The 27,349-nt window shown below is 36.8% G+C and overlaps 1 protein-coding gene across 3 annotated transcripts; it reads right to left on the reverse strand.

The window, feature by feature from the left end:
• Positions 1-15,437: 15,437 nt before the first annotated feature.
• LOC104234578 (uncharacterized) lies at positions 15,438-26,972 on the reverse strand. Of its 3 annotated transcripts, none has more exons than XR_712985.2 (20): positions 26,803-26,972; positions 25,564-25,875; positions 24,843-25,031; positions 24,668-24,751; positions 24,067-24,126; positions 23,310-23,354; positions 22,608-22,807; positions 22,003-22,464; positions 21,720-21,846; positions 21,416-21,613; positions 21,134-21,223; positions 20,266-20,328; positions 19,892-19,966; positions 19,748-19,798; positions 19,240-19,317; positions 18,905-19,039; positions 17,118-17,225; positions 16,289-16,354; positions 15,760-15,928; positions 15,438-15,667 (listed from the first exon to the last, which is right to left on the reverse strand). XR_712985.2 is itself a non-coding variant. In XM_009788170.2 (19 exons), the coding sequence occupies exons 2-19, from the start codon at positions 25,855-25,857 to the stop codon at positions 15,860-15,862; spliced, it is 2,394 nt and encodes a 797-aa protein (XP_009786472.1). In that variant the 5' UTR covers positions 25,858-25,875; positions 26,803-26,972; the 3' UTR covers positions 15,438-15,859. The 3 variants fall into 3 exon arrangements, 1 of the variants encoding a protein (XP_009786472.1); XR_011400852.1 differs by lacking the exon at positions 26,803-26,972 and adding an exon at positions 26,411-26,689; XM_009788170.2 differs by having other exon boundaries at positions 15,438-15,928.
• Between the last annotated feature and the right edge of the window lie 377 nt (positions 26,973-27,349).

The raw sequence follows: 27,349 nt of genomic DNA on the forward strand, positions 1-27,349 counted from the left end.
CACCCTTCGGGCGAGTATTTAATGACTGAGAGATTTAGCCTAATTACACCTCCAAGTTTCGGATAGAGGTGTTGTGAGAAGCTAACTGTGCATCAGAATCCGCATTCCTCTTCATCATCTGCTCGAACATCATTTCAATTCTACCCATATCATTACCCGGATAACTAGGACATTGAGATGGAAATGGTGGTGGATTGTTCAGTTGTTGGTACATTTGGTGCCTTTGAAAGCCTTGCCCCTGGTTTTCTTGGTTTCCATTGTTCCATCCTCCTTGATTTTTATTGCCACCCCAATTATTGTTATTACCATTCCAATTCCCTTGGTTGCCTTGATTGTTGTTCTGATTGCCCCAATTGTTGTTTTGGTTGTTGTTCACCCAATTGCCATTGTTTTGTTGTTGATTGCCCCAATTGCCTTGAGGTCTCTACTGTTGTTGGTTGGAAGAGTTGCACTGTTGGCCTTGATAGTTGTTTACATATTGAACCTCTTCACATTGGTCATCATAACCATCATTTTGAAAACCATCACATGCATCATCAAATTGCTCATAATTCCCTTATTTTGTTGCCTTCTTTGCCTTCTCTTGTTGACAATCATATTAACACCCTCCATGGCATTCACTTGGCGAGGATTTTGTACTTGTTGCAACTGTGCCTTCGCCAATTGATTCATAGTAGTTGTCAACTCCGCTATAGTTTGCCCATGGTCATGTAATTCCTTATGCAAATGAATAACCGTAGGGTCGCCTTGAGGTACATTGGCTCTACTTTGCCATGCAGAAGAAGTGTCGGCCATCTCATCAAGTACATAACATGCCTCATCATATGACAACTTCACAAAGTTACCCCCAGCAAGTTGGTTCACTATGCATTGATTTGTTGTATTGATGCCCCAGTAGAAAGATTGTTGGATCATAACATCGGTCATATCATTACTGGGGCATTCCTTCACTATCATTCTATACCGCTCCTAAATCTCATGCAAAGGTTCCATGGGCTCTTGCTTGAAAGACAATATCTCATCTCGAAGTTTCGCCATATGCCCGGGTGAAAAGAATTTAGAAATGAATTTATCCCCCAACTCATCCCAAGTTGTGATGGAATGGTTGGGGAGTCTCTCGAGCCAATCTAATGCCTTCTCCCGAAGTGAGAATGGGAAAAGTCTCAACCTAAGAGCATCCTCGGACACATTCGTCTATTTTCTCCCCCAGCATGTATCCATGAACCCCTAGAAATGTTTGTAGGCATTTTGATCCTCAGCGTATGTGAAGTACCCACGCTGCTCAAGTAAGGTCAATATCATATTGGTTATCTGAAAGTTTCCCACCCGGATTCTAGGTGGGACAATAGCACTTGCATAACCCTGGTTTGGAAGTACTCTGGGAGCCATTATTAGAGGTGGCGGAGGAGGGTCTGGAATATTGTCATTTGGATTAGTATTGGCATTGCGGCCTATGTGTTGTCCTTGAGGTACAAGAGGCACCTCATCTTGCTCAACATCATCTACCTCCTCCCCCGTAATCACGTTTCAAAGAGGGTCATTAGCATTGTTCAAAGCCATATTGGTACCTGAGTAGTGACACAAACAAGTAAGTAATAAAGAAGGAAAGAAGAACAATACACAAAACTAACTAAATAGATAGCCAAAACCGTTAGATCCCCGGCAACGGTACCAAAAAGTGATCGCAGCCTACTCCACACTACTAAAAATTAAGAAGAAAGGGTCGCAATAGCTTTTACCTGATTTGTGGGTCGGGATCGATTTTCACAGAGAGCTAGGAATGGAGTCGAGTATCTATTTAGGTTGGAATTGCGTATTTGTTCCAAATATCACTTCTAATCATTTTTGGGTTTTCTTTATATTCTACTATTATCAAACTACAAAATATAATTGCTACTAGATTAACTACGAGTAAATTGCTACAAGTTGTATCTAATAGTTTAAAAGGTACTAGGGTAGTGGCATCCTCCTAGGTAGCCAATTGTCGGGTAATTGAACCTAAGGCATTATTGACATGATTGAAGAATATGCTATAATCGTTGCACAATTTTACCCACTCTCACACCTCTCGGTAGAGAAAGTGATTTTGCCCAATTGACTTTCTCAAGACCAATAGGGTAGGCAAATTTGCTCAAGCAACTGGGGTTCAAGTCGGGTATTACTCTCTCGAGGTTTAACCCTTTAATTGGGACTATCAATTCTCTTGAGTCTATCCCAATTCCTTGTTGGGTCAATTTCGGAGACTTAGGCTCTCTTTCTCAAGAATAACCCAAGTCAACTTAGCACAAACTAGTGTTTGCAATCACTAATTCATAGATTAAACCATGAAATTGACCCAAATAACAAACACCCATAGTCAATCTAACCTTAAATTACAACACTCATCAATTACCCACACTAGGGTTGAGCCACAACCCTAGCTAATGGGTCTAGCTACTCATGCTTGAAGAGAAAAACAAAGAAATAGATGAAGATAAAGACATATTAATTAATTTCTAAGGTAAATAGAAAGATTCAATTATAAAAGCTAAGTAAAAATGCCCAAAATGGCTAAGAAAAGTCTTCACACGAGCGAAGCTAACGTCTAATAATATCTGATGCCCTAAAAATGGAAAAAGGTTCTATTTATACTAAGCTGGAAAATTTTGACAAAATTGCCCCTGCGGAGTTAGTGCGTACCGCACAAAATGGTGAGCGGCCGCACTAGGCTCTTGAACTTGCAATCTTGACTCTCTGAACCCAGGCTCCGCGGACCATACAAAATGGACTGCGGCCGCGGAGGCTTCTAGTGCGGTCCGCACAAACTCGACCGCGGACCGCACAGGCTTGAACCTCTGAACTTGGAATCTCTTTGAACCTTGTCTCTTCGGACCGCATAGAATGGGACTGCGGCCGCAGAGTTCCACCTCGGACCGCACAAAGTGTAGTGCGGACGCATTGCTTCGAAGCCTGAAATGCTGAGTCTCTGAACCTCTCTAGTGCGGACCGCACAATGTGTAGTGCGGCCGCACTAGGCCTGTTTTTCCTGAGTTTGTCTTGTCTTTGGTACTTGTGAAAGTTTCACTCCTTTTGAGATGATCTTTGACATCTTGTCACTTTGTTAATCAAACCTGCAATCAAGCACAACTTATGAGCCTTTTGGGACTATTTTATATGAATTTATAACCAAAGTGCAAGCAAGAAGGAGCATAAAATACGTCAAAATCCCTAGTTATCATATTGTTATGTTCAATTGAACTTTAATTTGTTAGTTTTAAAGTATTTATTGGATGTTCCGTTGTTGTTGTTGGATATTTGGTTGTTGTGTTGTTGTTGTTGTTGCTGCTGTTATTGTTGTTGTTGTTGTTGTGTAGTTGTTGTTGGATATATGTATGGATTTGGAGTAATTAAGGGCTTATGAGGTGAATTGGGGGTATTGATATACTGTTTTTAATATGCAGGTGGTGCCAAAATAGGTATTTTATGCCAAAATTAAACCTAGAAAACCGATCAACTTTTGTCGGTAAATAATAAATAAAAAAATTAATTTCAAATTATCAACCAAAGTTGGTCGGTTAATGAACAATGAATTCCCAAAATTCATCATTATTGACCAACTTTGGTCGGTATACTACCTGCACTGTTGAGCTTACCGACCAAAGTTGGTCGGTAATTTTTAATTTTAATTTTTAAAATTTTAATAATTTATAAAAAAGCATATTTTCATGTACCGACCAAAGTTGGTCGGTACAAAAAATTAATAAATGTAATACACCGACCAACTTTGGTCGGTAAAATTAATTTAATAAAATATTTTTCCGACCAGTTTTGGTCGGTAAACCATTTACAGTGTCAGATGGTCGTTTAAATTATACTGACCAATGTTGGTCGGTAATTTCTGACCAACTTTGGTCGGGGTGCCCTTCCAACCGACAAAATACTGTCCACACGTAAATGGTCGCTTTTTGGTCGGTAATTGGGCATTACCAACCAACTTTGATCGATTTTTTTGAACGATTTTACCCGAATTTTTAGTGGTGTAATTATAAGTGAAATATAATTATTTACCAAAAGAATTTAAATATAGTTATTTCAAGATCAATTAGTGGTTTGAAGGTGTATTTCAAGTTAAGTTTTCAATTATTCAACTTCAGATATAATTATTTACCATTCTTCAACTTTTACAATATATTTATGTTTCTAAGTAAAGTTGCAACTTCAAATGATCTCTTTCTTCAACTTCAACTTCAACTCAAATTTTGTCCAAACGCCTAACAACTTGTTTGTATGGTTGTTACATGTCGTTTTATATGTATTGTATTGTATTATATTGTATTGTATTGTAACGTTTGATGAATACAATGTTTGGGTAAATTGTATCATTTGTCGTTGTTTTATGATATCACACCCAGCAATATGAATAATAAACTTGAAATATTAAAAAGAAAATTTTTTATACGGGATAAAATTATTATATAAAAAGGTAAGGTAAATGATAAAATAAAATTATTTAATAACAATGAAGGGTGAGATGAGAGAAAAAGACAAGATAACTATGCAACCACACCAAATCGATCATTACATAAAATGGCAAATTTCAAATTTAATGATATGATACGATACAATAAAGTTTAAATAATATTCAAACAAATATTGTATTTAAAGTAACAATACGATACAGGTAACAACCATCCAAACAAGTTGTAAGATCCAACTTTAGAGAGACACAAAAAACAGTGGAGAATTTAACAAACCAAAACTTTGTTAAGTACAATCTTTGTTTGTCTTTATTTTAGCTGTTTAAAAAGGAGTCCGAAACCAAAATGGCAACTTTTTGGACTCAAATTACGTTTCTACAGTTTTAAAACAAAAGTTACTTTTCTACCTAAAATGCAATATTATACTGCGGTTTACTTCATTTTTGGGTCCAGCAATATAGGTTTTGTGGTTAACTGACATAACAATAATTCAAATATATAAAGCACTTTATAATACTGCGTTTTACTAAAGCGCATTATTATACTGCGTTTTACTTCTTTTTGGGCCCACCAATAAGTGTTCTGCGGTTAACTGACATAACAATAATTCAAATATATAAAGCGCGGTATTATACTGCGTTTTACATTTAAAAAAATTACACCCCGAGCTAGGACTTGCCTTATTTAAAGACATTAGAATTTTATGAAAATCCATTCAAAACTTTCCTTCAAACTTTCATTCATACTTCTCTTCTTGTTATCAAGCATTTTTTATAATGTCTGAAGAGCCAAAAATAAGGGTTTCATTATATTGGGGGGTGAGGTTGTAATGGAGAATAACTTTGTGAGGTATAGTTCACCTCCACAGTGTCATGTTAAATTGCCGCTTACAATGGAGTACGATAAATTGGTATCGTTGTTACGTAAAAAAATAAGTGTGAGGAAACGTTCGGTGAATCTTAAAGTAACCGGAAGATTTTCGTATTCTGTGACTCCTCGGGGGTTTGCTTATTATTCTGAGTTTAACATCGAAGATGATGAAACTCTTTGAGATTTTTTGCGAATTCCGGATGAATACAGGGAATTTATTGTAATAAAATTGTTAGAAATGTACTTCAAGGTTGAAGACGTTCCCAATAATGAGGGTGTGCATAGTAGGGATAACCCCCAGTCATCGGGTGGTTATTCTGGAGCAATTTTTGCCGGACAGATTCCTGATGAAAGAGCTTGCCTTGATTTAAACTTACCACCACCAGCGAATGAGCAGCGAAAAAATAATTTTTCGACTTTATATAATCCACAAGACGACTGGTAAACTTCAATTTTTCTATCCTTTAGCGATTTTTATTTTATGGTTGAATTGGATTTGTATTAACACTCATATTTTTCATAGGGGGTACCATCCGGATATGAATTTTATAAGTTATGACCCCGCTCCTAGTTGGAATATGCGTAGTTCTAGCATGTTGGACCACGGTGGTCCATCCGGGAGTCATCACCAACAAGAAAATATCCATCATGGAACGTCAACACAGTAAGACTTGTAAGTAAAGTGATATAGCAATATGTAAAGTATTTATCAAGTTGAGTAGCATATCATTTTGTTCTTTTTGTGCAGTGAAAACGAGCAACTTGATGTTCTTGACCTCACACAGTTGCCCATAGACGATGTATTGACTAGTGATTTGGAAGATGCACAGAGTCAGAAAGATGATAGTAATTATGACAACAATGCCGATGAGTTTGGAGATGACACACCCTTACCTGATGAGGGTGATGATCAGGAGGAAGTGAATGTCGAACTTGAGCTGACGAGGGAGCTCCTCCACCTCCCGTTAGACCAAGAGTGTACGAGTCCCACATATTGTTTCATGAGCGGAGTATTCCCTACCTTGATTATTTGTCAAGTATGTCGGGCGTGGATGCTCTCACAAGGGATGCTGACGAATTTCGATCAGCAATATGGGATGAGTCTAGACCAGCGGTGCTGGCAAAGGGCATGTGTTTCCCCGATAAAGCTCACCTAATCAGGGATGTAAAAATCTCCAGCATAAGAGAGTGTCGTGAGATGACGGTAAGAGAGTCAACTACGGAGGTATACAAAGTTGTATGTCGTAGAGACTTTATGGGTTGTCACTGGATGTTGCGTGCCAGCAAAAAGAAATCATAGTTGTGGAAAGTGGGTAAATATATTAGCACCCACAGATGGGAAATGGACACATTCAATGAGAATCACTTCAACTTAGATGTAGAATTGATTTCTCTTTTCTTGATTTCATACTTGGAAGTGTCCATTAGGTTCAAGATTAAATAGTGTATTACAGCCGTCCACCAAGAGTATGGGTGTACTATAACCAAAAAAAGGCATATCTTGGGTGCAAGCGTACTTTTGAAATTATTTATGGTGGCTGGGATAAGTCATTTTGATCTCTACCCAGGTACATGGCCATACTGTAACACTTTAACCCCGGAACTGTTGTTGAATGGAGGCGTGATCGGAGTCTGTACAGACCCAAATATATTTTCAACTATGTGTTCCGGTCATTTAAACCAGCAATTGATGGTTTTGTGCATTGTCGTCCGGTAATTTCCATAGATGGTACTCATGTCTATGGAAAGTATGATATTAAGCTTTTGATCGCAGTTACAGTAGATGCCAACGGACAAATATTTCCACTAGCTTTTGCCATTTGTGTCAATGAAAGCGAAGAGACGTGGCCTTTTTTTCTAAACCAGTTGAAGCAGCACGTTGTCAAACAGCGTTCAGGTATTTGTCTAATATCTTATCGACATGGTAGTATTTTAAGTTTTGTATGATATTTGCCTAAATGGCAGGAACCCTATGCATACCATCGTTCTATGTGAGGCACCTGAAGGCCAATTTCCAGAATAAATATCATGACAAGGCCTTGCATGATTTAATGTGGATGGCTGCAACTGAGCACCAGTAGTGCAAATTCACGAGGCGCATGGAAGCGATCCAGCAGTTAGATCCACGAGCCTATACTTGGCAAATGGTACATGAGCTTCAAATGTGGACATTGCATGCTGATGGTGGCAGACAATGGGGAGCCCTGACTACAAATGTGTCGGAGTCAGTCAACGGCTTATTGAAGTCTGCACATGGATTGCCTATTACTGCCATGGTCCGGATAACATTCAAATAGATTGCGGAGAGGTTTGTTGAAAGGCATAGAGCTGCATTGGAATTGATGGATAGGGGTGTTCAATTTATGCCAATACCGATGAGAAGATTTGAGAAGTACAGGAGACGAGCACATTGGCATTCATTTTTACAATACGATCACGACCGAGGTATTTTTGAAGTTCACACCTCTATCCACGAATATCGAGGGAATAATCTATAGACGGTGAATGAAGCCAGCAGGTTGTGTTCATGTGGGAAATGGACCATCTACCACATGCCTTGCGCACATGCCTTGAAGTGCTTTCAACAAGTTGGTTTAGGGGCAACCAACTATATTGATAGGCAATACAGTGTTAATGCATACGTAGACACATATAGTGGGCAGTTGCAGCCATTGGGTACTGAGCATTATTGGCCACCAGAACCTTTTAAAATGGAGTGTAATAAGGACTATTTGTGCAAGCTGCAAGTGCAAAAGAGAACGCGTATACGGAACCAAATGGATGTTGGTGATACCGTTTATGCGCGTAAATGTAGCATATGCTCGCAAACAGGACACGACCGTCATAAATGTCCTTCAGCTGGTGTGGGTGGCGGTGGTAATCCTGGTGCAAGTTCGTCGAATGTACCCAACTATCAAGGATACACCTAGAGTTTTGTTTTCGTAATATTTTTTGTAATAAGTGTATGTACTTGTGTATGTTACAATATCTATCAAATAAAATTATGTTCCACAATCTTGTTACATCTTATTTTTTAACATGACCTTTTGAATTGGGATAATGATATGGTAGTCCAACATTCAACTTATTGGTGTTAGTAAAGAAGACCAATCTCAAGATTGAAATTTCATAACATAATATTCGAAGAGATAAAAGCACAACAACCATAACTAAAGCAACATACGTGAAAATAAAAGATAATAACTATCCTTTATTATCCTTCTTGAAAAAGGAATCAAAGAAAATAACTAAAGTAACATACATGAAAATAAAAGATAATAAAGGAAAAATCAAGACATTGCTATTTCGCTTCAGAAAAATTGAATATGTATAGCGCGGTACAATACTACATTTTGTGTGTTGTCTTGTCGGTCTGAAAACCTGAACCGACTGCGAAAAAGCTATTTTGTTTCAGTAAAAATTGAATATGTATAGCGCGGTATAATACTATATTGTGTGTGTTGTCTTGTCGGTCTAAAAAGCTGAATCGACTGCGCAAAAGCTGTTTTGTTTCAGTAAAAATTGAATATGTATAGCGCGGTACAATACTACGTTTTGTGTGAAATCTTGCCTATAAATAACGGGCGCATTGTAGTTATTTCTTCACTTAACAATAACCAATAGCAAATATTTCCATAAAAGCAAGGTTTTTCTTTACGCTTTAACAAATGTCTCAACTCCTTTATGTCCCAAGGTGCGAGTGTGGCAAAAAAGGCATGATGCACGATTGTTGGGAAGAAGCTGGACGCCGCTACTGGGCGTATATAAACAAGTTTTATAGGGTTCCCGATGAACCTGTTTGCAATTTTGAGGTATGGATTGATGAACCATGTCAGCAGGAATACTATAAAGACAAGTTTTATTCTCTTCATAGTTTGTGTTTGAAGTAGTGGGAAAGAGAGCGACAATCCAAACGAGAAGTTGTGGAGTTGAAGGAGAAACTCAAGGCAGTGGAAGAAGAAAAAAATAAACTGGAAGACCAACTCAAGTGGTTGGAGCAGAGAATACTAGGCGGTCGCGACTAAATAATGACATGTACGTGTTGAGCGTAGTAGTGTATCTTTATGTTTCTCGTGTCATGTGTTTTCATTAGTTGTACTGAATTTATGTTATGTTAGATTTGCTATGTTTGTGTTTGTGTTGTACTGTTAAAATAAAATTATTGTTCAAATTGTGTTAAAATAAAATTGTTGTGAAAATAAAATTCTTGCCATTATTTACATAATGTATTATTTAAATAAAATACAAACAAACAAAAATCAATGAGTCTCATAGCCTGTGTGTTCAATGCAGCTGCTGGCCTGAGGCGCATCCCATGTCGCCTGGGTACACTATCAGGATCATTCTCATCACGTCGCCTTTTTATGTGAGGATGCGCAACAGCATGATCGTCTGTAGAGCTGGCAGGATCAATAGAAGGGGTCGTCGGTCCGTCAGCACCTACAAAAAAATTACTAAGCTTAGCATATGAAAATGTATATTAGTAATGTACGTGTTAAGTCAAAAATATTTTCTTACCATAGTATCGTCGGGCTCCTGAATATAAGCATCCGTGATGTCCTCATCATCGCATAAAGTGGGCTCCGTGATGGGCTGGGGCGAAGCCTTAATAAGAAAATTAAAAATTAATTTGTGGAAAATCATTAAGGAAAAAAAACAAATTAAAATTTAACAGTAAAACAAACATACCTTTGCTTGTGATAGATCTGCATCAACCGCTGGGGATGAGCCAAAACTCAACCTGCGCCCACCATCCACGTCTCGGGTCAGCCGATCCTCAGCTATGGTAGATGGGCCTGAAAAGAACTACTTTACATCTCTGTCGAATGTACCCGTGATCAATAATGGACCTGACGGGGTGACCTGCGATGCTGGCAGCTCCAGCTGAAGGATGTACGACGGCATGCTGCTGGAAGGCTCGTCTAGCTGAGGGATGTAACCTGGCCGATCATCTCCAAGATCCTCATTAGGTGCCTCAACGCCCCCTTGCTTGGGACCACCTGTTCGTCGTCCCCCATGACCCCATGGGGAATCCCTGCCTCGTGGGATAGCCCTGCCTCATGGGGCAGTCCTAGCTCGTGCCTGACCCCTGCCTCGTGAGACAGACCTACCCCGATGGTGTTGTTTTGGCGCCACATACTCAGCATCGTGATCTAACCTCTCGTCCTTTCTGGCTCACTGCAGTGTCCGGAGAGCTACCTCTACTACCTGCCGGCCATACTTAGGGACTGCAGGATTGTCGGCATGTTGTTGCATCTCCAGTCCCAACCGGTAGAATAAATGATAACCAATAGCCTGCACAACATTTAAAATATTAATTACATAACGCTATATCACAGTTATAAGTATGGGTTCCGATAGAAACATACCAATGCCTCTCGGCATATGGTATGAACCGACCGCCAGCTTGATTAATGGGGTTCCCGATCATCAGTCGGGTGTGACGGCGATACCATGACATATACATCTCAATAGTCGCAGCTCGGATCTGTGAAGGTGGTGGCGGAATCAGGTCCTCTCGCTGCTCCCAAGTATGGACTTACGCCTCTAGCCATGCTACAAATGCGTCGTTCACCCTCGAACGATCATCCCGCTGATAATGTGTAGCCTCCCATGTAGGCTCCCTCGGTATAGTCTGCGGACGGTCAAATTGGTGAAGTACCCGCTCTGTGGCATGATGCTCCACAATATCGAGGCACATTAGCGGGACGAAAGTGCTCCAAATCAGTCGGTCGACCGAGCAATAATCGGGCAGGCCAGCTATCAACTCGTTGTTGTATGGCATCCAGATGAACTATCAAATAATAACATAAAAATGAGTATGCGCAACATAAGTGAATTTATAACAAGTAAGTTTAGGTACATATTTACCTGTGCGGCCTTCAGCATATCCAACACATCCCTGACAAAGGGGAGATTATGATGAGTATCAATAGCTCGGTAGTTTCCACGCCGGATAACCCACCTCTGAGCTAGAGGGAGTAACGGAGGTGCTACATCCGGAGGTAATAGTGGTAGAGGTGGCTGCAATGGCAGGAACCGCTCACAGGCCCAAACCTAACATACAAGGTCGACGGAAAATTTAAGAGTCATTTTGACTATATAGAATTGGAAGTAATGAATAGAGTATTCGAATATGTTGTCACCTGTAGAACCGACAGAAAACCACATACGTCGCTTTGGGTACCCATGTTAGCCCGGCACATACTCCTGTACAGGCAAGCGAGAACAGCAACACCCCAGCTGTACTGGGGTAACTCATCTAGTTGTTGAAGATGATGTAGAAATCCCATACTCACTAGATTTCCCGAAATGCTCGGTATCAAGACACCCCCAAAAAGAAGGAGCAGCACCAACCTCGTGTACCGATGAATATGTAGATCCTCAGTCTCGCCGGTGATGTCGGGGTGCAATACCTCCAAATGCTGTCAAATAGTTGTCATAGAAATGCGACTGCCCCTAAAGCTGCAGCAGTTGGCCTCGCCAATAGGCAGGTGAAATGTGTGCGTCTCTGATCGCCATCACTCTATCAATGTCGTGATCAGAGATCACTCGAGTTGCAGCCGACCAATCTCAAAAATCCTATAGAAGCCTGTATCACGCAAATGCTGGACTACGCGGGAATGGAAACCTCTCTCCCTGATAAAATCCCACACGCCATCCACTCTCCTGGCACGGAGAGTCTGCTCCACTATCCCTCCCTCACATACATAAGCGGACATATGATCGCCCTATAACACTAATATCTCATCCGAGATAGGTCCAGGATGCACAGGCGGCACGTCCATGTCGTCTACTGTAAATTAAACAATATTAATTGTGTCTTAGTTTTATCAATTAATATTTAATTATTTAATTGGAAAGAGTATATATCTATGGGTTTCTGGCTCGATATTGAGGCCCAGTAGCACCAAGCTATCCTGAATTCTTATGTGTGTCAATTTCAATATTTTTATAATTTTATTTGTGTTATAATAATTAATATTTAATTATTAATTGGACAGAGTATGTATTTATAGGTTTCAGACTCGATATTTGAGGCCCAATAGCACTAAGCTATCCTGAATTCTTATGTGTGTCAATTTTAATATTTTTACAATTTTGTTAGTTTTATAAATTAAATAATTAATTTTTAATTGGACATAGTATATATATATATATTCACGCTCGATATTTAATTTGACAGCATATATTAATTTGTTAGTTATGTGTGTTTGTTTTATAAATTAAATAATTAATTTTTGTAAAGTGTAATTGGATAGAGTTTGTAGTTAGTAGATACTTAAACTACAGAGATTCTACGCTAAAAGGCTCTATATTTTACTACGCTATAAGGCTCTATATTTTACTACGCTAAAAGGGCACTATTCTTTAAGCAAATAAAAATCTAAATTAAATAAAAACAACAAGCATATTTTAATAACATAACATTCACAAAATTACATATAAAACAGTAAAAGAAATTTATGAACATTTTTATTAGCAAGAAAAATTATTTCTCAACTTTTAACTATTTTTTTAAACACTGATAATTTAATCCGGATAAAAATAACATACAAATTTAATCGCAAACAAAACACAAAACAACGTGAAAACACATTCAAGACAACAAATATGCATTATTATACGAGTTTCGACATAAACTAAATCGGAATACCTCGATTTATATTTTTAGAAATGTCAGAAATTTGAAATTTTGAGCCCGAAATACAGAAACCACAACAATCGAAGGCTTGGGTTGTATGCGAGGCCTACAATCTTCACTTTTTGTGTGACGGGTGGGATCCATTCGATTGTTTTTTAAATCGGGGGGAGGAGGGACCGCTGCTGTATTTTAATGGAAAAGGGGAGTGTTCTGTCGTGGGTGGGGAAGAAAGGGGGATTTTAAATTGAAGGTGTAAAACGCGGTATAATACTGTATTTTAGTAAAACGCAGTATCATATTACGTTTTACTTTAACGACTAAAATTTTGTTAAAGTAAAGTATATTATTATACTGCATTTTTTAAACTGCAGAAACTTATTTTATATCCCAGACGTCATTATTTAGGTTTCGGACTTGTTTAAAGAGGGATACAAAGTGTTGTGTACAGTTCCGACAAGTATACGGGTGAGTTGTTGTGTCATTTTGGGTTCAATAAATGCAAATGCATTTGGGTTAATAAAGGGATAACTCTGACCACACAGTGTCCTACACAAGCAACTTGCATTGTACCAGGAGAAAAAAACCAATCAAAAGTACTAGTTTGATCGTTTAGTTAACATTGCAAAATTTTACATAATCAGAAATGACTCTACATTAATGATGAATAACACATTGAGTACAATCTTAGCATATGTATAACAGAAACATAAAATTTTGTACTGTAACAGTTCAGAACTATTATTGTTATTCCTTTTTGTTGTTTGGATCTTAATATAACTTTAAACTTCTCGTTTTAATATGTTTATTTAGCCACAAAAATCTCATATGATGTTTAAAACCGTAAGTTTCAAAAAATCTTCTTAAACTCTGAGATTTTTGTGTCCGAATAAACATGTCATAAAATATTAAAGTAACTAGTTGTTATAGTCTCACTCACTAGTTATATTGTCCACTTTGAGATCTTTCCCATGTTTTGTTAATTTGGGATTTACCTAAGGCGTTACATAAGTCTTCCAAACTACACTTAAGGACTCGTTTGGTATGCGAACTAAATTATCCCGAGATTATAATCCCATAACTAATTTATACCACATAATGGATGGGATAAATAATTCTACATTTGATGAAATAAAGTGGGATAAGATAGAATATTCTGAATTAAATCTGGAATTAAATTTATACCTTGTTTAGTTGGAGATATCCAACCAAACACAATATAAATTTAATCTCACATCTTATCCCATCTTATCTCTCGTACCAAACAACTTTGAGTGTATTCCTTTGTGTGATAGCAAGGAAATTGCAGGGTGCCAAAAAATAAGGACTTTTTATGTAGTGTGTGTACTCCAAATGCACATTACTAACAGTGGTTAAGCCCTAACATTACAAGACCCCAAAAACTATCATTAGTAAAGCATCCAAAACACTGACACTGCAGTTTTACCCTCTCTCTCTCACACACACACATGCACAACAGAGGCAGTCATATTTTCAACTCATAAATTTCCTTGTCAAATTTCCTAAAACCACAAATAGTATTAGTTGGCAAAACAGTACGTAAAAAACAATCAATATTTCACATGACTCGAAAAGACATGCAATTGCAAATGGCCCTATCAGTTTTTAAGACTGGTCTGACAAAGCAGGACCATTTTCATCTGACTCCAGCTCCTTGCAAATGACTTCATTAAGGTTTTCTTTACCTGAGAATTGACTCTTTTCCCAACATTAACATGTCATATCAGCATCCTTAACCTGTCTTAGATGTATGACCCTTTTGTCTGTAAAATTTGCATGTCACTGATACTCTAATCCTTCTTTAAGCAGCATTTTCTGTAGCTTTCATGTGCTACAGGTAGTCTAACCAAAGGAATGAAAGTGAACGTTAGTAAGTGTTTTTGTCCATAGAGCGACTCTTGGACGAGTTTTTTAAATTGCCGGCAAAATATATATTTTTTATATATTAATATATAATACTTTTAAACATAATTAGTGTTTATTTTTGTATATTTAACTGGCAAATATAATTATTTTTGACTGATCGACCAAATGTTTAACTTGCCCAATGCCTGTTTATTACTTAAGGCCAAGACTTTTGGACGAACTTTTAACGTGCTCAAAGCGCATGTTGACAAAGTAGGGCCTATAGGTGCTTGTAAAACTAGTTCACTTATAATATTAAATAGTATGTAAATGTATTTCATTTCCTCTGCATTGACACGATCGAGTGAAACAAGGGATCTAAAGAAGAAGAGAGGCTAGACTATTAGTAACAAGCAAACCTTTTGTGTATCTCCAAATATTTTAGCCTAGACGGGAACATACCTTTATACAGTTGGACACAATATTGTCAGTTTGATGCAGGAATTGAAGTAGTAGATTTTTAACCCCTTACCACCACAGAGGAGAAATCGAACAAACCAGGAGCAGAGAGTGGACGTACTCGCAGTGAAATGACGAATCAATTCAAGAAATCGCATACTCAGAACCTTCTGATATTTCAAATAGTAAGCATCTCCAGAAATTAAAGAAAGTACTAACAGTTGTGTTTTCACTATAAGTTACCACGCATTAAACAAGGATGAAGGGAATTGAGTTCAGTATAGATAAATTAGCTTTTGCTAGAACTCCACTCGCTGTACAAATCTATCCTACATCCTTTTATGTTCTCTATTGCATAGGCTGCTTGGCATGCCTGAGTTGAAAATCGAGAAAAAAAACACGAGACTGATGTTAGATATCAGTACAAGTGATTAAATGATCGATATTCTATGATACACAACTTACCCCTATATTAGACTTTGAGCGATAAACTACAAGCTACAGATACAGGAACTTGCGTTCCACTATCACATCACGAATTGGATCTTCACATGGTGGCTCGGCTCTATTCCTTCTGGAAGAAAGAGAGTACAAAATCTGTATGTACAGAAAACATCTGTGTGTCCACGAAAAGCTGTTTCACCAAATAGCAAGAAATAACAGATTAGCATGTTCTTTGTGGAAAACCAAAAATGACGTTACCTTAAGATGAAGCGAACATTTGAATGTATATAATTTTTTATATGGAAAAAGTGGCAAGAGAAGATTATTACAATCTATAATGGGCTTGCATCACATCAATTGATACCCTAAATAATAATAATAATAATAATAATAATAATAATAATAATAATAATAATAATAATAATAATAATAATAATAATAATAATACAAAAAGTTTCTAGCTTCCGTAAATGCAGATTCAGTATTTCAAGCGAAACTATATGGCTTCAGATAACAACAATTGAAAAAAGTTGGAAGCATAAGCACACACCTTCATAAAGGGCCGATCTCGACTTGGGAAAGACTCAATAAAGCTCTCCTTCAATAGTAGAGATACCTGATAACAAAAGGGTAGGATAAAGAATTCCGAGTTACAAGGAAGTTTCTTTACCAATTAGCGTAAGCATGAAAAGCATATGTATTTCTTCATAAAAGCTGTGATGTTTGTTACAGGAAACAAAGAAAAGAACAGCAACTAGCATACCAGTTAAGCAAAAGAGCTCACACTAAGCAAAAGCTGAGACTTTAACAATGCAAATCTTCATAAAAGCTGATGCTTACATCCACCACCAAATGGAGCAGAAAAATAGGCAAGTTTTCGGATAAATTACACTCCTACCATCTGAAACTATGTCTATTTTTTAGCAAACTATACTGTAACTTAAGTGTATCTCCAGGTTAACGGTTACTCTGGTCATAAGAGCTTCAAACAGGAACAAGCTTTACTACATTTTAGTATGTAAAGTTGCTCAAATATTAAATTACTGTTTCAATTTCTGCAATAGATAAACCGGTACATACGGTTTACAGCAGGTTAAGTGTGAGTCTTGGCGTATCCGCCGCAAGTATCAATTTTTAACTGTTCGCCATTTGTAACAGGTTTTGCCAAAGAGTCTAAACAACATTTAATTCTGAATAATCAAGTTACAGATACCCCTTGAAGCAATGCAAGTACAACTTCTTGGTCCAGTTTAATTGAGCCAATGAATTTTACTTGGTTCTTTCGTTAGTTTTCTTCAAAACACCAGAACATTAAAAAAAGAGAACTTTTTCACACAAGTAATCAGCGCGATCAAATACTCCAAGGAGAAGCTACAAACCTTATCATCATTTGATTGGACATTAGTAATTGTATGTGAACGAAGGTTTGAGCACAGAGAATCCAGGTAAGTTCGCAACACTGCTAGGAAACACTTTGCAGCTTCAACCTAAAAAAATATCATGGTTAAAACAACAATAAAGACACAACCAGATATAGCTTAAACAATAATGAACTTCTGGAAAAAGTTATTAAAAAAAAAAGGTGTGTTAAAGAGGCGTGGTTGAATAGTTATATTCTTTTTGAAGATTTGTTGAATGTTCTGCAAATGCAAAAAGAGCTTTTTCTTTGAACACTGAATCCACTTCTTTTAAAACAAGAGAGCAGTTTTTTGAATAAACACATTTTGCAACACTACTTTAAAAGCTTAAACAAGCACGTTTTTGAAAAGTAAAGACTTCGAAAAATTATGCACAAACAAACACTACTTGTGATTCCTAAGTGTTCCCTAATAGGCCATCAATTGATTGAACTCAAGTAAGATTCTTTATGCATAAGAGGGGCCACAAAAGTAAATGCTCCCTGGGATAGCTGAAGGAAGAAAAGATAAAAGGACCAGGATAATATCTTCAATAAAACTCTTAAGAGATAATAGCTACTCTACATACCTTCAGTTTACATTTTATGATTGTAAATGTTTCATATAAAAGAACAAGTATTCAGGTCTACAAATACAAATGAAATGGAACATCTCTCAACAGTTCACCGGTCTAAGCATTTCTACCAATTCACAATTCAACTTGCAAAGATGGATCCACTGGTGGAGCTACGACTTTTCTCAAAAACTAAGTGGTTACTGATAAAAATTAATACTCCCTCCTGCCCAAGCGCAGAAAACCATCTTCTACAAGCACACAAGTAAAGAATCTCAAAGCTCGCCCTTAATATGGTACTATTTTTACCCAATAAGAGGAACTCCAATTTACAGTTACATCATCATTAATCATTTTGGGTGCTGGGTCAAAAGGAGAGACAATATAAGACAGATTGAGCATCTCCAAATGGGGTAAGGATTGAAATGGTCAAATAAGTGATTACCCATTCAGAAGGAAAGGAATACTAGCATTTGCAAATGGATAAAGATTAAGATGGTTTAATAAGTGAATCACACATTCAGAAGGAAATGAAGATTGTGAATCCTCGTAACAAGGAGAAAACAACATACTAAGGTCGAATTCAAGTTCATGAGGCTCAACAACAACAACAACAACAACAACAACAACAACAACCCAGTATAATCCCACTTAGTGGGGTCTGGGGAGGGTAGTGTGTACGCAGACCTTACCCCTACCCTGAGGTAGAGAGGCTGTTTCCAAATAGACCCCCGACATCCTTCCCTCCAAGAACTTCCCACCTTGCTCTTGGGGAGACTCGAACTCACAACCTCTTGGTTGGAAGTGAAGGTTGCTTACCATCAGAGCAACCCCTCTTGTCTAAATTAGGCCTTTGACACTACAATAACTTTTCATTGCATTTAAAATTAACCTACTTAAGTAATTCCAAACGGGCATAACTGCATTCATTTGTCCTTCTATATCTTTTTCTTTTCTTTTGTTGTGGATGGTACAATAGACTATAGTTCAACAAACTCGCAGACTATAATCAAGCACCAAATCTATAATTAGAAATGCTTCAACCATGCTATTCTGGGAATAAAACAAGTATATCAGTGGCTTTAGTTGGAAGCAACCGGCCAAGTTAGACGAGTCAAAATATAAATCATGGTTGCCCCTATGGCAATGGACAGAAAAGGGAATGGAAGGGAAGCAATGAGAGGTCTTGGAATACCTGAACATCTGTGCACTCATAAACTGGCCTTTTCCTTGCCAGATAACTTTCTCCCACCAGTTTTGCATGGTAAGGACTTAAGCAAGAGTATAACTCCTTTTGCTGCGGAAGTTGTGGTATAGTTGCTGACTTCACCTGAATTCCAATGTAATACACAGGAAAAGAATATCCCTCTTAGAAAACTTAATCACAAGCGATAACAACTTCACAACATCATATGCATTACTAAGTAAAAAAGTTTTGATAAACAAAAACTAAGAAGACAGTCTACTGGAAAGAGGAGCAAACAATTTCTGTCTTCAGCTCACGCAATAGAAATGACCAAGTTTACGAACCTGGTTCTTGTTAGCATCTACAAGGACGATATTTGTTAACTTTGACTGAACCTCAGAGGTTTTGTTCTTCACACCGATCTACTCAAAGATAAGAAGAAAAAAATAAAGAAACAAAATATAAGTAAATTCACCATAAACAATCCCTTGTGACCTAAGAAATAAACAATCAAAAAAACAAATTACATTCTCAGAACAAGATCAGCTAATACAGGAAGAAAACATACTGAATGATTTCCCAATAATGCAAGATATCTAAGAAGAAAAGGCAGGAAAAACGATGTCATGGCACAAGATATACAAGATAGTGAAGAAAACATTCATCATTGGCAACGAGAGCATTTACAAAACCATCGACTTCTGCTCGCAATGAAACAAGCCCCTCATTCAAGTACTCCAATTGTTTTAAGAATGGCCTCATCTAACTTCCAAGAAAACCTTTTTACTTGCACATATCTTTGGGAGCCAATTATGAAAGACAAGGAAAAGCCTAAGACATGGGTATACTCACTATATAGGGAACGGGTGCATCAAGAAAATCCAGCATGTCATTTGGCAAAACCTGGACAATTCGCGCGTCAAGAATGTTAGATAAATCAGGAAACACAATGGATCTGTTCCTTGAGGAAAAAATTCATCGCCAACTATAAGTTACCGGCATTATCAAGCTTTGCCACTGATAAGGACGAATCAAAGGGATAATGGACAGAACGCAAGCAGACAATATTCCCTGCAATTAAGTAACTCAAATTAGATTCTGCATCAAATATTTAGGGCTTCCCTAGAATATCAGTTCTAACGAGCATGCCAATTCTAAGGAAAATTGTGGATGTAGAAAGAAGGTCTTCACCTAACATGTTACATGTATTTGAAAGACCAAATCAATCTTCAAATTAATAAAAAGTGTGCTGCCTAGGCAGAACAAACTAATCAAGAAAACATTTAGAATTTGAAGTCAAAACAGCACTCATATGATGCCAAACCTGACAGAATCATACCATACAAAAGATGCCGCCAACTGATACGTACCAAATTTGAACAAACCACAACAATTTGCTTCTCCAGTAAAGCTCCCGCAAACAGTGTCAGAACCTATAAGATGCAAGTCGGAACAATAATGTCAAAAGACTTTGACAAGCATGCGAGAATCTTCATAGTCAGACATCGAGAGATTAAATAGACTTAAGGATAACTTAGATATAGGAGTGTGAATGATTTGATTATCTAAAAATCCAAAAAACCAATACTGTATAGAGCTTGAGCAATTATCTAAAAATCCAAAAAATTAAACCCATCTCCCATTCTGTTGATAAGAAAAATCATGCTTTCCCTTAACCTTCTATTTTCATTTTTAAGCAATCGATGCAAAAACAAAAAATAAATAAATAAAAGTGGAGGCCTCCGCAAGAGGTATGCTATCATAGCAGCTCAGAAATAGGACAATATTAATACAAATAATTAATTTTTAAAAATGACAAAGAAAACAAACATGTGTTCCATGTTTTAAAGAATAATGGGAGAGCCCATTTGGCAATCAACAGGGAATAAGTCATTTTACCCTTTTAACATGTTAAGTATTATTTCAATCGTATTCTAGTAAGTTTGTAGCTGGGAGCCAGTTTTCTTAAGAGGTTTTCCACTTCAAACCCATTACATTGATTCAAAGTTGGAGCATCGCGTACAAGTTCCTGTCCCTACAAAGAATGAAATCATGCATACATTTTCTCTTTAATTCAGAACTTTCTTGTTGCAACAGCTAAAGTGGATGACATTAACCCATCTGGCATTGCATTTCTCTATAAGAAATTTGATGACAAAGAGGCAATCATATCTGATAAAGGTCAAAAGGTTTTATAGTAACACTTGTCACTTATATTCGGGTTGTATAGCCACGCACGTGTTCAAGCCGCAATGAGCCACATAAGCATGCAATAGCCCAGACTGACAGAGCAGTTGCTTCCTCTTCCACCATGAGTGCATTGTGAGCCTGTATTATCAAAACCAAATTAACATAAGCTGATAATACATGGAATATCATCAATTGAAAGGTGTAGCTAGCTGGATACATTACCCAACTATCGCTATGTATATATTTATCATTGAAGAGTGAATTAAAGAGAGGGGGTGAGAGGGAGAGATGTTATGTTTTTTACCAGCAATTGCTATAAAAAGAATTTACCTCAGCTAACTCCAAACTTGTATTGCATGATTTTAAGTCAATTGTCGATCCAGCAACGTGCAAAAGTGCTTCGTCAGGTCTATGGTATTCTAAAGGATGAAGGTGATCCAGAGGATGGAACTTAATTGTTGAGCCCCTTGCAGGACATTTTAGCTGGTAATATTCACATATTATTTGCAAAGATCCATTATTGTTGGCCTACAAAGTGAAGGAGAATGAAGGGATCAGCGAAGACCTGAATAACCCACTAATTACAACCCAGAGCTTGAAAAAATACTGGGCCTATGCTAAGTAAGATTCAAACCTTTGCCCATTCTACTATATCACTATGCTGACTTGAATCATCTTGACCAGAAAAGGATGCTTCCTCCGTTTCGGTCTCATCAAAATCACTTCTAAAATGTCTATCTTCACTAGGAGAGCCCTGGAAGCTGTAATCCAAAATTAAAAGCACTTCATAGAGGCGATGTTCTCTCAATATATTGGATATGATAGATATATCACAAAGCAAAAAAAGGGACACAAATTTATGAGACAGATCATAAAGAAAAGATTGTACGAAGAAGCTAATAGAGGAAGTAATATACCTAGACGAAGATTCAGAACTTTCGCACTGATGATATCTTAAAAGTGGCAAAACAGCATGCGGTACACCCTTTTCTACCAATTGTTTGTTATCATCAGTGGAATTATCAGAAGCTTCAGGGACTTGCCTTTCAAGTATAACTTCTTTATTAGCACAATCTATGTCAGTATCAACCATATGCGCCTTGTTATCACTTCCATCTTTCTTTGGGTGTACGTACCCTTCTACAACTCTATACTCCAGCTGAGACATGTCATCAACAGTTCCACTAATCACAGAATCAGTCGTGATTGGTTGGGAGCTTTCTACAGAGCCATTCAGGATGTACTGATCTCTTTCTTCCAATGATCTGCTGGAAGGATTTTCTTCCAGATTTTCTTGCTTATCATCAATCATAAGGGAATCAAAATCAAGATCACCAACTTGTTTTGTTAACCGCTCCAATCTTTCTTCAGTGAAAATGCTAGAAAAGGGAGAAATAACAGTACTTCAGTAGGCACTAGCAACAGAGCAACAACAGCAATTACTTGCGAAGAATCTCTGAAGTTTAAGAACAACAGCAAGCATCTGGACAAGCTAGAAAATTCAATCGAAAGAGAAACAAACCTATTTAATACACCAAAGTGAAGATCGAAAAATGGAAGTCTGGAAAGAATGCAATAACAGCGGCGTGTCGTTAAAATTTGGCGGCTAATACCCAAGTGGGTATGTTGTCCATCTGAAATCATGGAAAGCAATCCAGAGGGTTTATGGACCATTTCCTCAACTAGAACACAGCAACCGTACAGAGTTGAACTATCAGCAACCTACATCAAGAAACTTAGAGTTAAAATACATACTCCAATTCATCAGCCACCAATTCTTTTGTCTAATTGCTTTTATCCTTTTACCTTAGGATGAGATAGGGAGCAGAAAAAGTAAACAAAATTGTCCTATTCATAAAGCCAAAGCTGGCACATCTATGCACAGAGTAGAAATGAAAGCTGGAAGCCACTTCTTACTGTTGTTTAATTCAAAGAAAGAGCTATTAAATGTTGGTTATAAATCGAAAGTCTACAGCTGAAAGTGTAAGGCACTTCATCTCACTGTTGTATTTTCAAGTGTGTTGCACTATTCTAAATGTACATACCTACAGGAACCTGTTTAAGAATAAAAACCAGACTACTAAGGAGACCAAAACAGCCGAAAAGTTGTGTAATTTAATAACGTTTAAGAATAATGGTGTAGATAGAAAATTAAATCTATAAACAGTTCCATGTACAACTTAATGTTATGCTCGATTACAAAAAAGAATGTCAGACGAGATACCTGAAGCCGGAACACAAAAGATAGATCACTTTGTTTAAGGTGTTCCTGGAAAAGTAGCAGCACATTAACACGTATATCTGAATGCAATAAGCTTTGTATTACACCACAAAACCAAATTTGCATGCCAAAAACACTGAAGCTAGGTTGATAATTATCAGACAGATGGCAAAAGAACAGATAAATATTTCAGTTTCTAATGGAAAACAAACAACGGGACAGAATAGTAGTTTCCTCAATATTATAACTATATTCTCTTTGGATGGAAAGAATACTTCTTTTAAAAGGGCACTACACTACTCCAGCTCAGGAAATCATTTGGAGGAGTAACATGTTCATTTAAGCATTTTTTTTGTTTTACTGGTCACTAAATATTTGAAAATACGCCAAATAGCAGATAGTAGTCCATTAATTTACACATCCTTGTTTCTACAAGAAGCCTAAATCTAGTAAAAGTATAGAACCCACAGAAATATAGTCCATCAATGGAACCTAGAACATCCAGATTCTTCTAGTTCAGAGTATCCACTGCAAAAATGCATATATGCTTAAAAAGTCTCTGAAAAAAAGTCTTTGTGCCTGCATAAAGCCTTCAGTCATTCTCCTATGAATATCTAATTGTCAAATAACGTATTAAGCCTTTGACAGAGTATTTTTATCAGCTGCTTTGCAGTAAATCCCACTACAGTTTGCCTTTTCTTACAGAAATGTGTTCTTAATTATCACTTCGGAGCTTATTATTGAAAGGAAGCATCACTACCTGACCCAGAAGTATTTCATTTAACTCACTCATTGATGGAGTTCTCTCAACAGCATGAACCTGTAATCAGATGCACCATTATTGAACTGTCAGAAAAGATCAACTACAAGTATGGCTGAAAATATAAGGTAGAGATGCAATAGAAAAGACATTATTGTTTTACCTGGTCTAAAATACATTACATTCCAAGTTCAAGCCATATTTAATTTTATCCTTTTTTTCCTCCCGCAAGGAAAGGAGATTGATGCTCACTTAGTTTGTTTTATGACTTTATCTTAAATCAACTAGTCCTTTTTTATGTTTATTTTTCTTTGTTTTTTTACCTCAGGTAGGAACAGGTAAATGTAATTGCAAGATGCGTGATCCATCACCTATAATATGTTGGATGCTTCAAAAAAAGTTTTTTGCTTTCTACACCTATAACTCTTAATTCTTTACAGAAGTTGACCAACTGCAACCATGTTGAACGCTTGAAATATTGCAAACTAAATCTCCCCTATATATCAACAATACAAAGGAAACTACCCCAAAAATTCCACGAAACCATCATATATTATACGCCAAATAAAAGGGGAAAGGGGCTTGATAGGGATAACCCAACCTCTACTCCAGCGGGAAAGCAGAATGAGAGAAGATCCTTGTATTTTAGTGGGAGTTGCTTCTCTGGAGGGTAAACAAACAAGACCTGAAACACAAAGAAGTAATAACATCTTATAGTCCATAATAATTATATGGTTCTATGTCTATGCAAATTAAACCCCTAAGAGATTCAACACCTGAGGCTCAAGGTTAGGTTCCACACGTGATTGACTTTGACCACCGAGTGCGCTTCTAAATCTCCCTGGGGCGTCTAGCTTTCTTGAAAAATAAAGCCTTTGAAGTGCTTGAATATCACAGTTAGGATGGAGTCCAACAACTACCATGCTCTCAAAAAGCCTTGACGGCTCTTTCCAAACTCTATGATCCTGCAAGCTTACATAATATAATTATCTAACAAAACCAAAAGAACTTTGTCCTCGTAGTATAAATTGAAAACCAGGAGTTTAACATCTATCATTCGCCATCATCAAAATTTTAGGCTGGAATTACTCCCTCCGTCCCAATTAATGTGGCACTTTTCGCTTATCAAGAGTCAATTTGACTAGTTTTTTGAGATAAACTGGATTAGATTAACTTAATATTTTACAATAAAAATTTAGATATTCAAAAACTATATAAAAAGTACTATAAGTTGCAATTCTTCTCATGAAAAAATACATCTTAAAATGTTGGTTGGTCAAAATTTACATAGTTTGAATCTCGGAAAGCGAAAAGTGCCACATAAATTGAAAAAGAGGGAATAGTATTTAATTTGTAAGAATAATAGGAACGAAGTAGCATTTGGAGCAAATGCAACTAAAACCAGAGTTAGATCTTGTGGGGAACTTTAAATGGATAACTTAATTTCATGCAATTTAGCATACAGCAAAAAGCTCAAGGGTAAGGCATACAGCATACCAGGGATTGCAACTGAAACCTAGCCCACTGACGCTTTTGGCTAGTCAGTATTTCCGGGTTATAGGCCCCACTTTTAACTTGAGGGGGACTGGATAAGCCTTTCATTAATCTAGATACTTGACGCTGAAGTTTCTGAAGCTGGCTACCACTATCATCTTTAGATGAATATACCACGGAAGGTCGTGGTGACCGAACAGCAGCTGCAGCAGCAGTAACAGCTCTTGCAACATCTTCCGTTGTTTGAAAAAACGATGCACCCCAACCTGGGCTACCAGACTCTTCAATTTTCTCCATTCTCAAAGCTACTCTCTCCTACAAATAAAATCAGAGGATGTGATTTCAATAATATAAACTAGAAATGCTTGTATTTTGGTGCAGATTGCATGTCAAAGCCCGCTACACCGAAAACCAAATAAAGTAACAATCCAACCAGTCTAAGTTATTTCAAGTTTCACCAACATCTGCCTCTATCAAGGGGAACAATAGTTTCTTTTTCTTCATTTGATAACTTTAAATTGTTCTCTTTTTTTATTAAAAGAAAATCCAAGTCCAAGTTAAAATTCTGCTGAGGCATCAAGAAGTTAAAAGTAAATGAGTAGTATGATCGTCCTTGATTATTCATTTTATTCCTTTTAATCAAAATATGACTATTTATCATTAAAACAACAGCAAATTTAATTACCAAATGTTAACATAAAATTGACAAATACTTCATAGCAACCCAGCAGCTAGAAAGCATATAACTACAGTAATTGCTACATCAAAACAATTTTCTTTTTAAAAAAAAAGAAGATCTTTATCATACTATAGATCATAAAAGTTGCACTCAGGACTAATCACAAATTACTTTAGTCCAGTCTTTAACATATAGCTCCTGTTCAACTTCTGATCAATCGAAGAACCAAATCCGTACAACAATTATAAGTATATCCAAGCTCAAAAAGTCACATAAAGTAGACTACTTCTGTGAACTAATTTCTTAGTAAAGGTAAAAAAAGATCAAAGCTTTTCACCAAATAGCCACTAAATTTCAAAATATCCTAAGCAAAAGCCCTATAAATATGAACAACTTGGGTTTAACCAAAAATCATTTAACAATCCAAATCAAACCATGAGGCAAAAAATAAAAATGAATTACTAAATTAGGAAACAAGATGTAAACATCAAAAAAATCAAAAATCAAGAGATTTCCACATAAAAATATCACACAAAATGAGGAAATGAAGAATAAATTGTTACCTAAATTTATCGTCAAATTGGGAAAGACAGAGAGAGTGATGTTTTTTAGATACGTAGGTATCTATCAGATATAATAAGAGAAAGGGGGATTTAGACAGATGAAAAAGAGAGTAATATTCAGATTCTGTGAAAAGGAAGAAACCCCCAAAAGAGAAAGGTGTAAGAAAGAAGAACAAGAAGCATACATGTATGTTTTAATTTTAATTAAGAGTTGCTTAGAAATTAACACAATTAGACAAATTAATTAATACACCTAGTAGCATTTCTTTATTTAATTAATTTAATTTTATAAGATCTTCTGAGGAAAATACTTTAATAAAAAAATAATGTCACGACTAAGAGAAAAATAAAAAAGTGAACCCTAGTGTTTGACGAATGATACAACGACATGAGGACAGTCGTTTTTAATTTACTTTATTTCGAGAAATGCTTTTAAAAAAATACATTTGTTGAAAAGTAATATATGACTATATGTTTGGCTATTTAATTAGAAAAATATTTTTGAGTAGCAATTATTATTTGACTAAAGTTTTAAAAAATATTTCTA

The sequence above is a fragment of the Nicotiana sylvestris genome, chromosome 7 (assembly GCF_000393655.2).
Source record: "Nicotiana sylvestris chromosome 7, ASM39365v2, whole genome shotgun sequence".
Taxonomy (NCBI): Eukaryota; Viridiplantae; Streptophyta; class Magnoliopsida; order Solanales; family Solanaceae; genus Nicotiana; species Nicotiana sylvestris.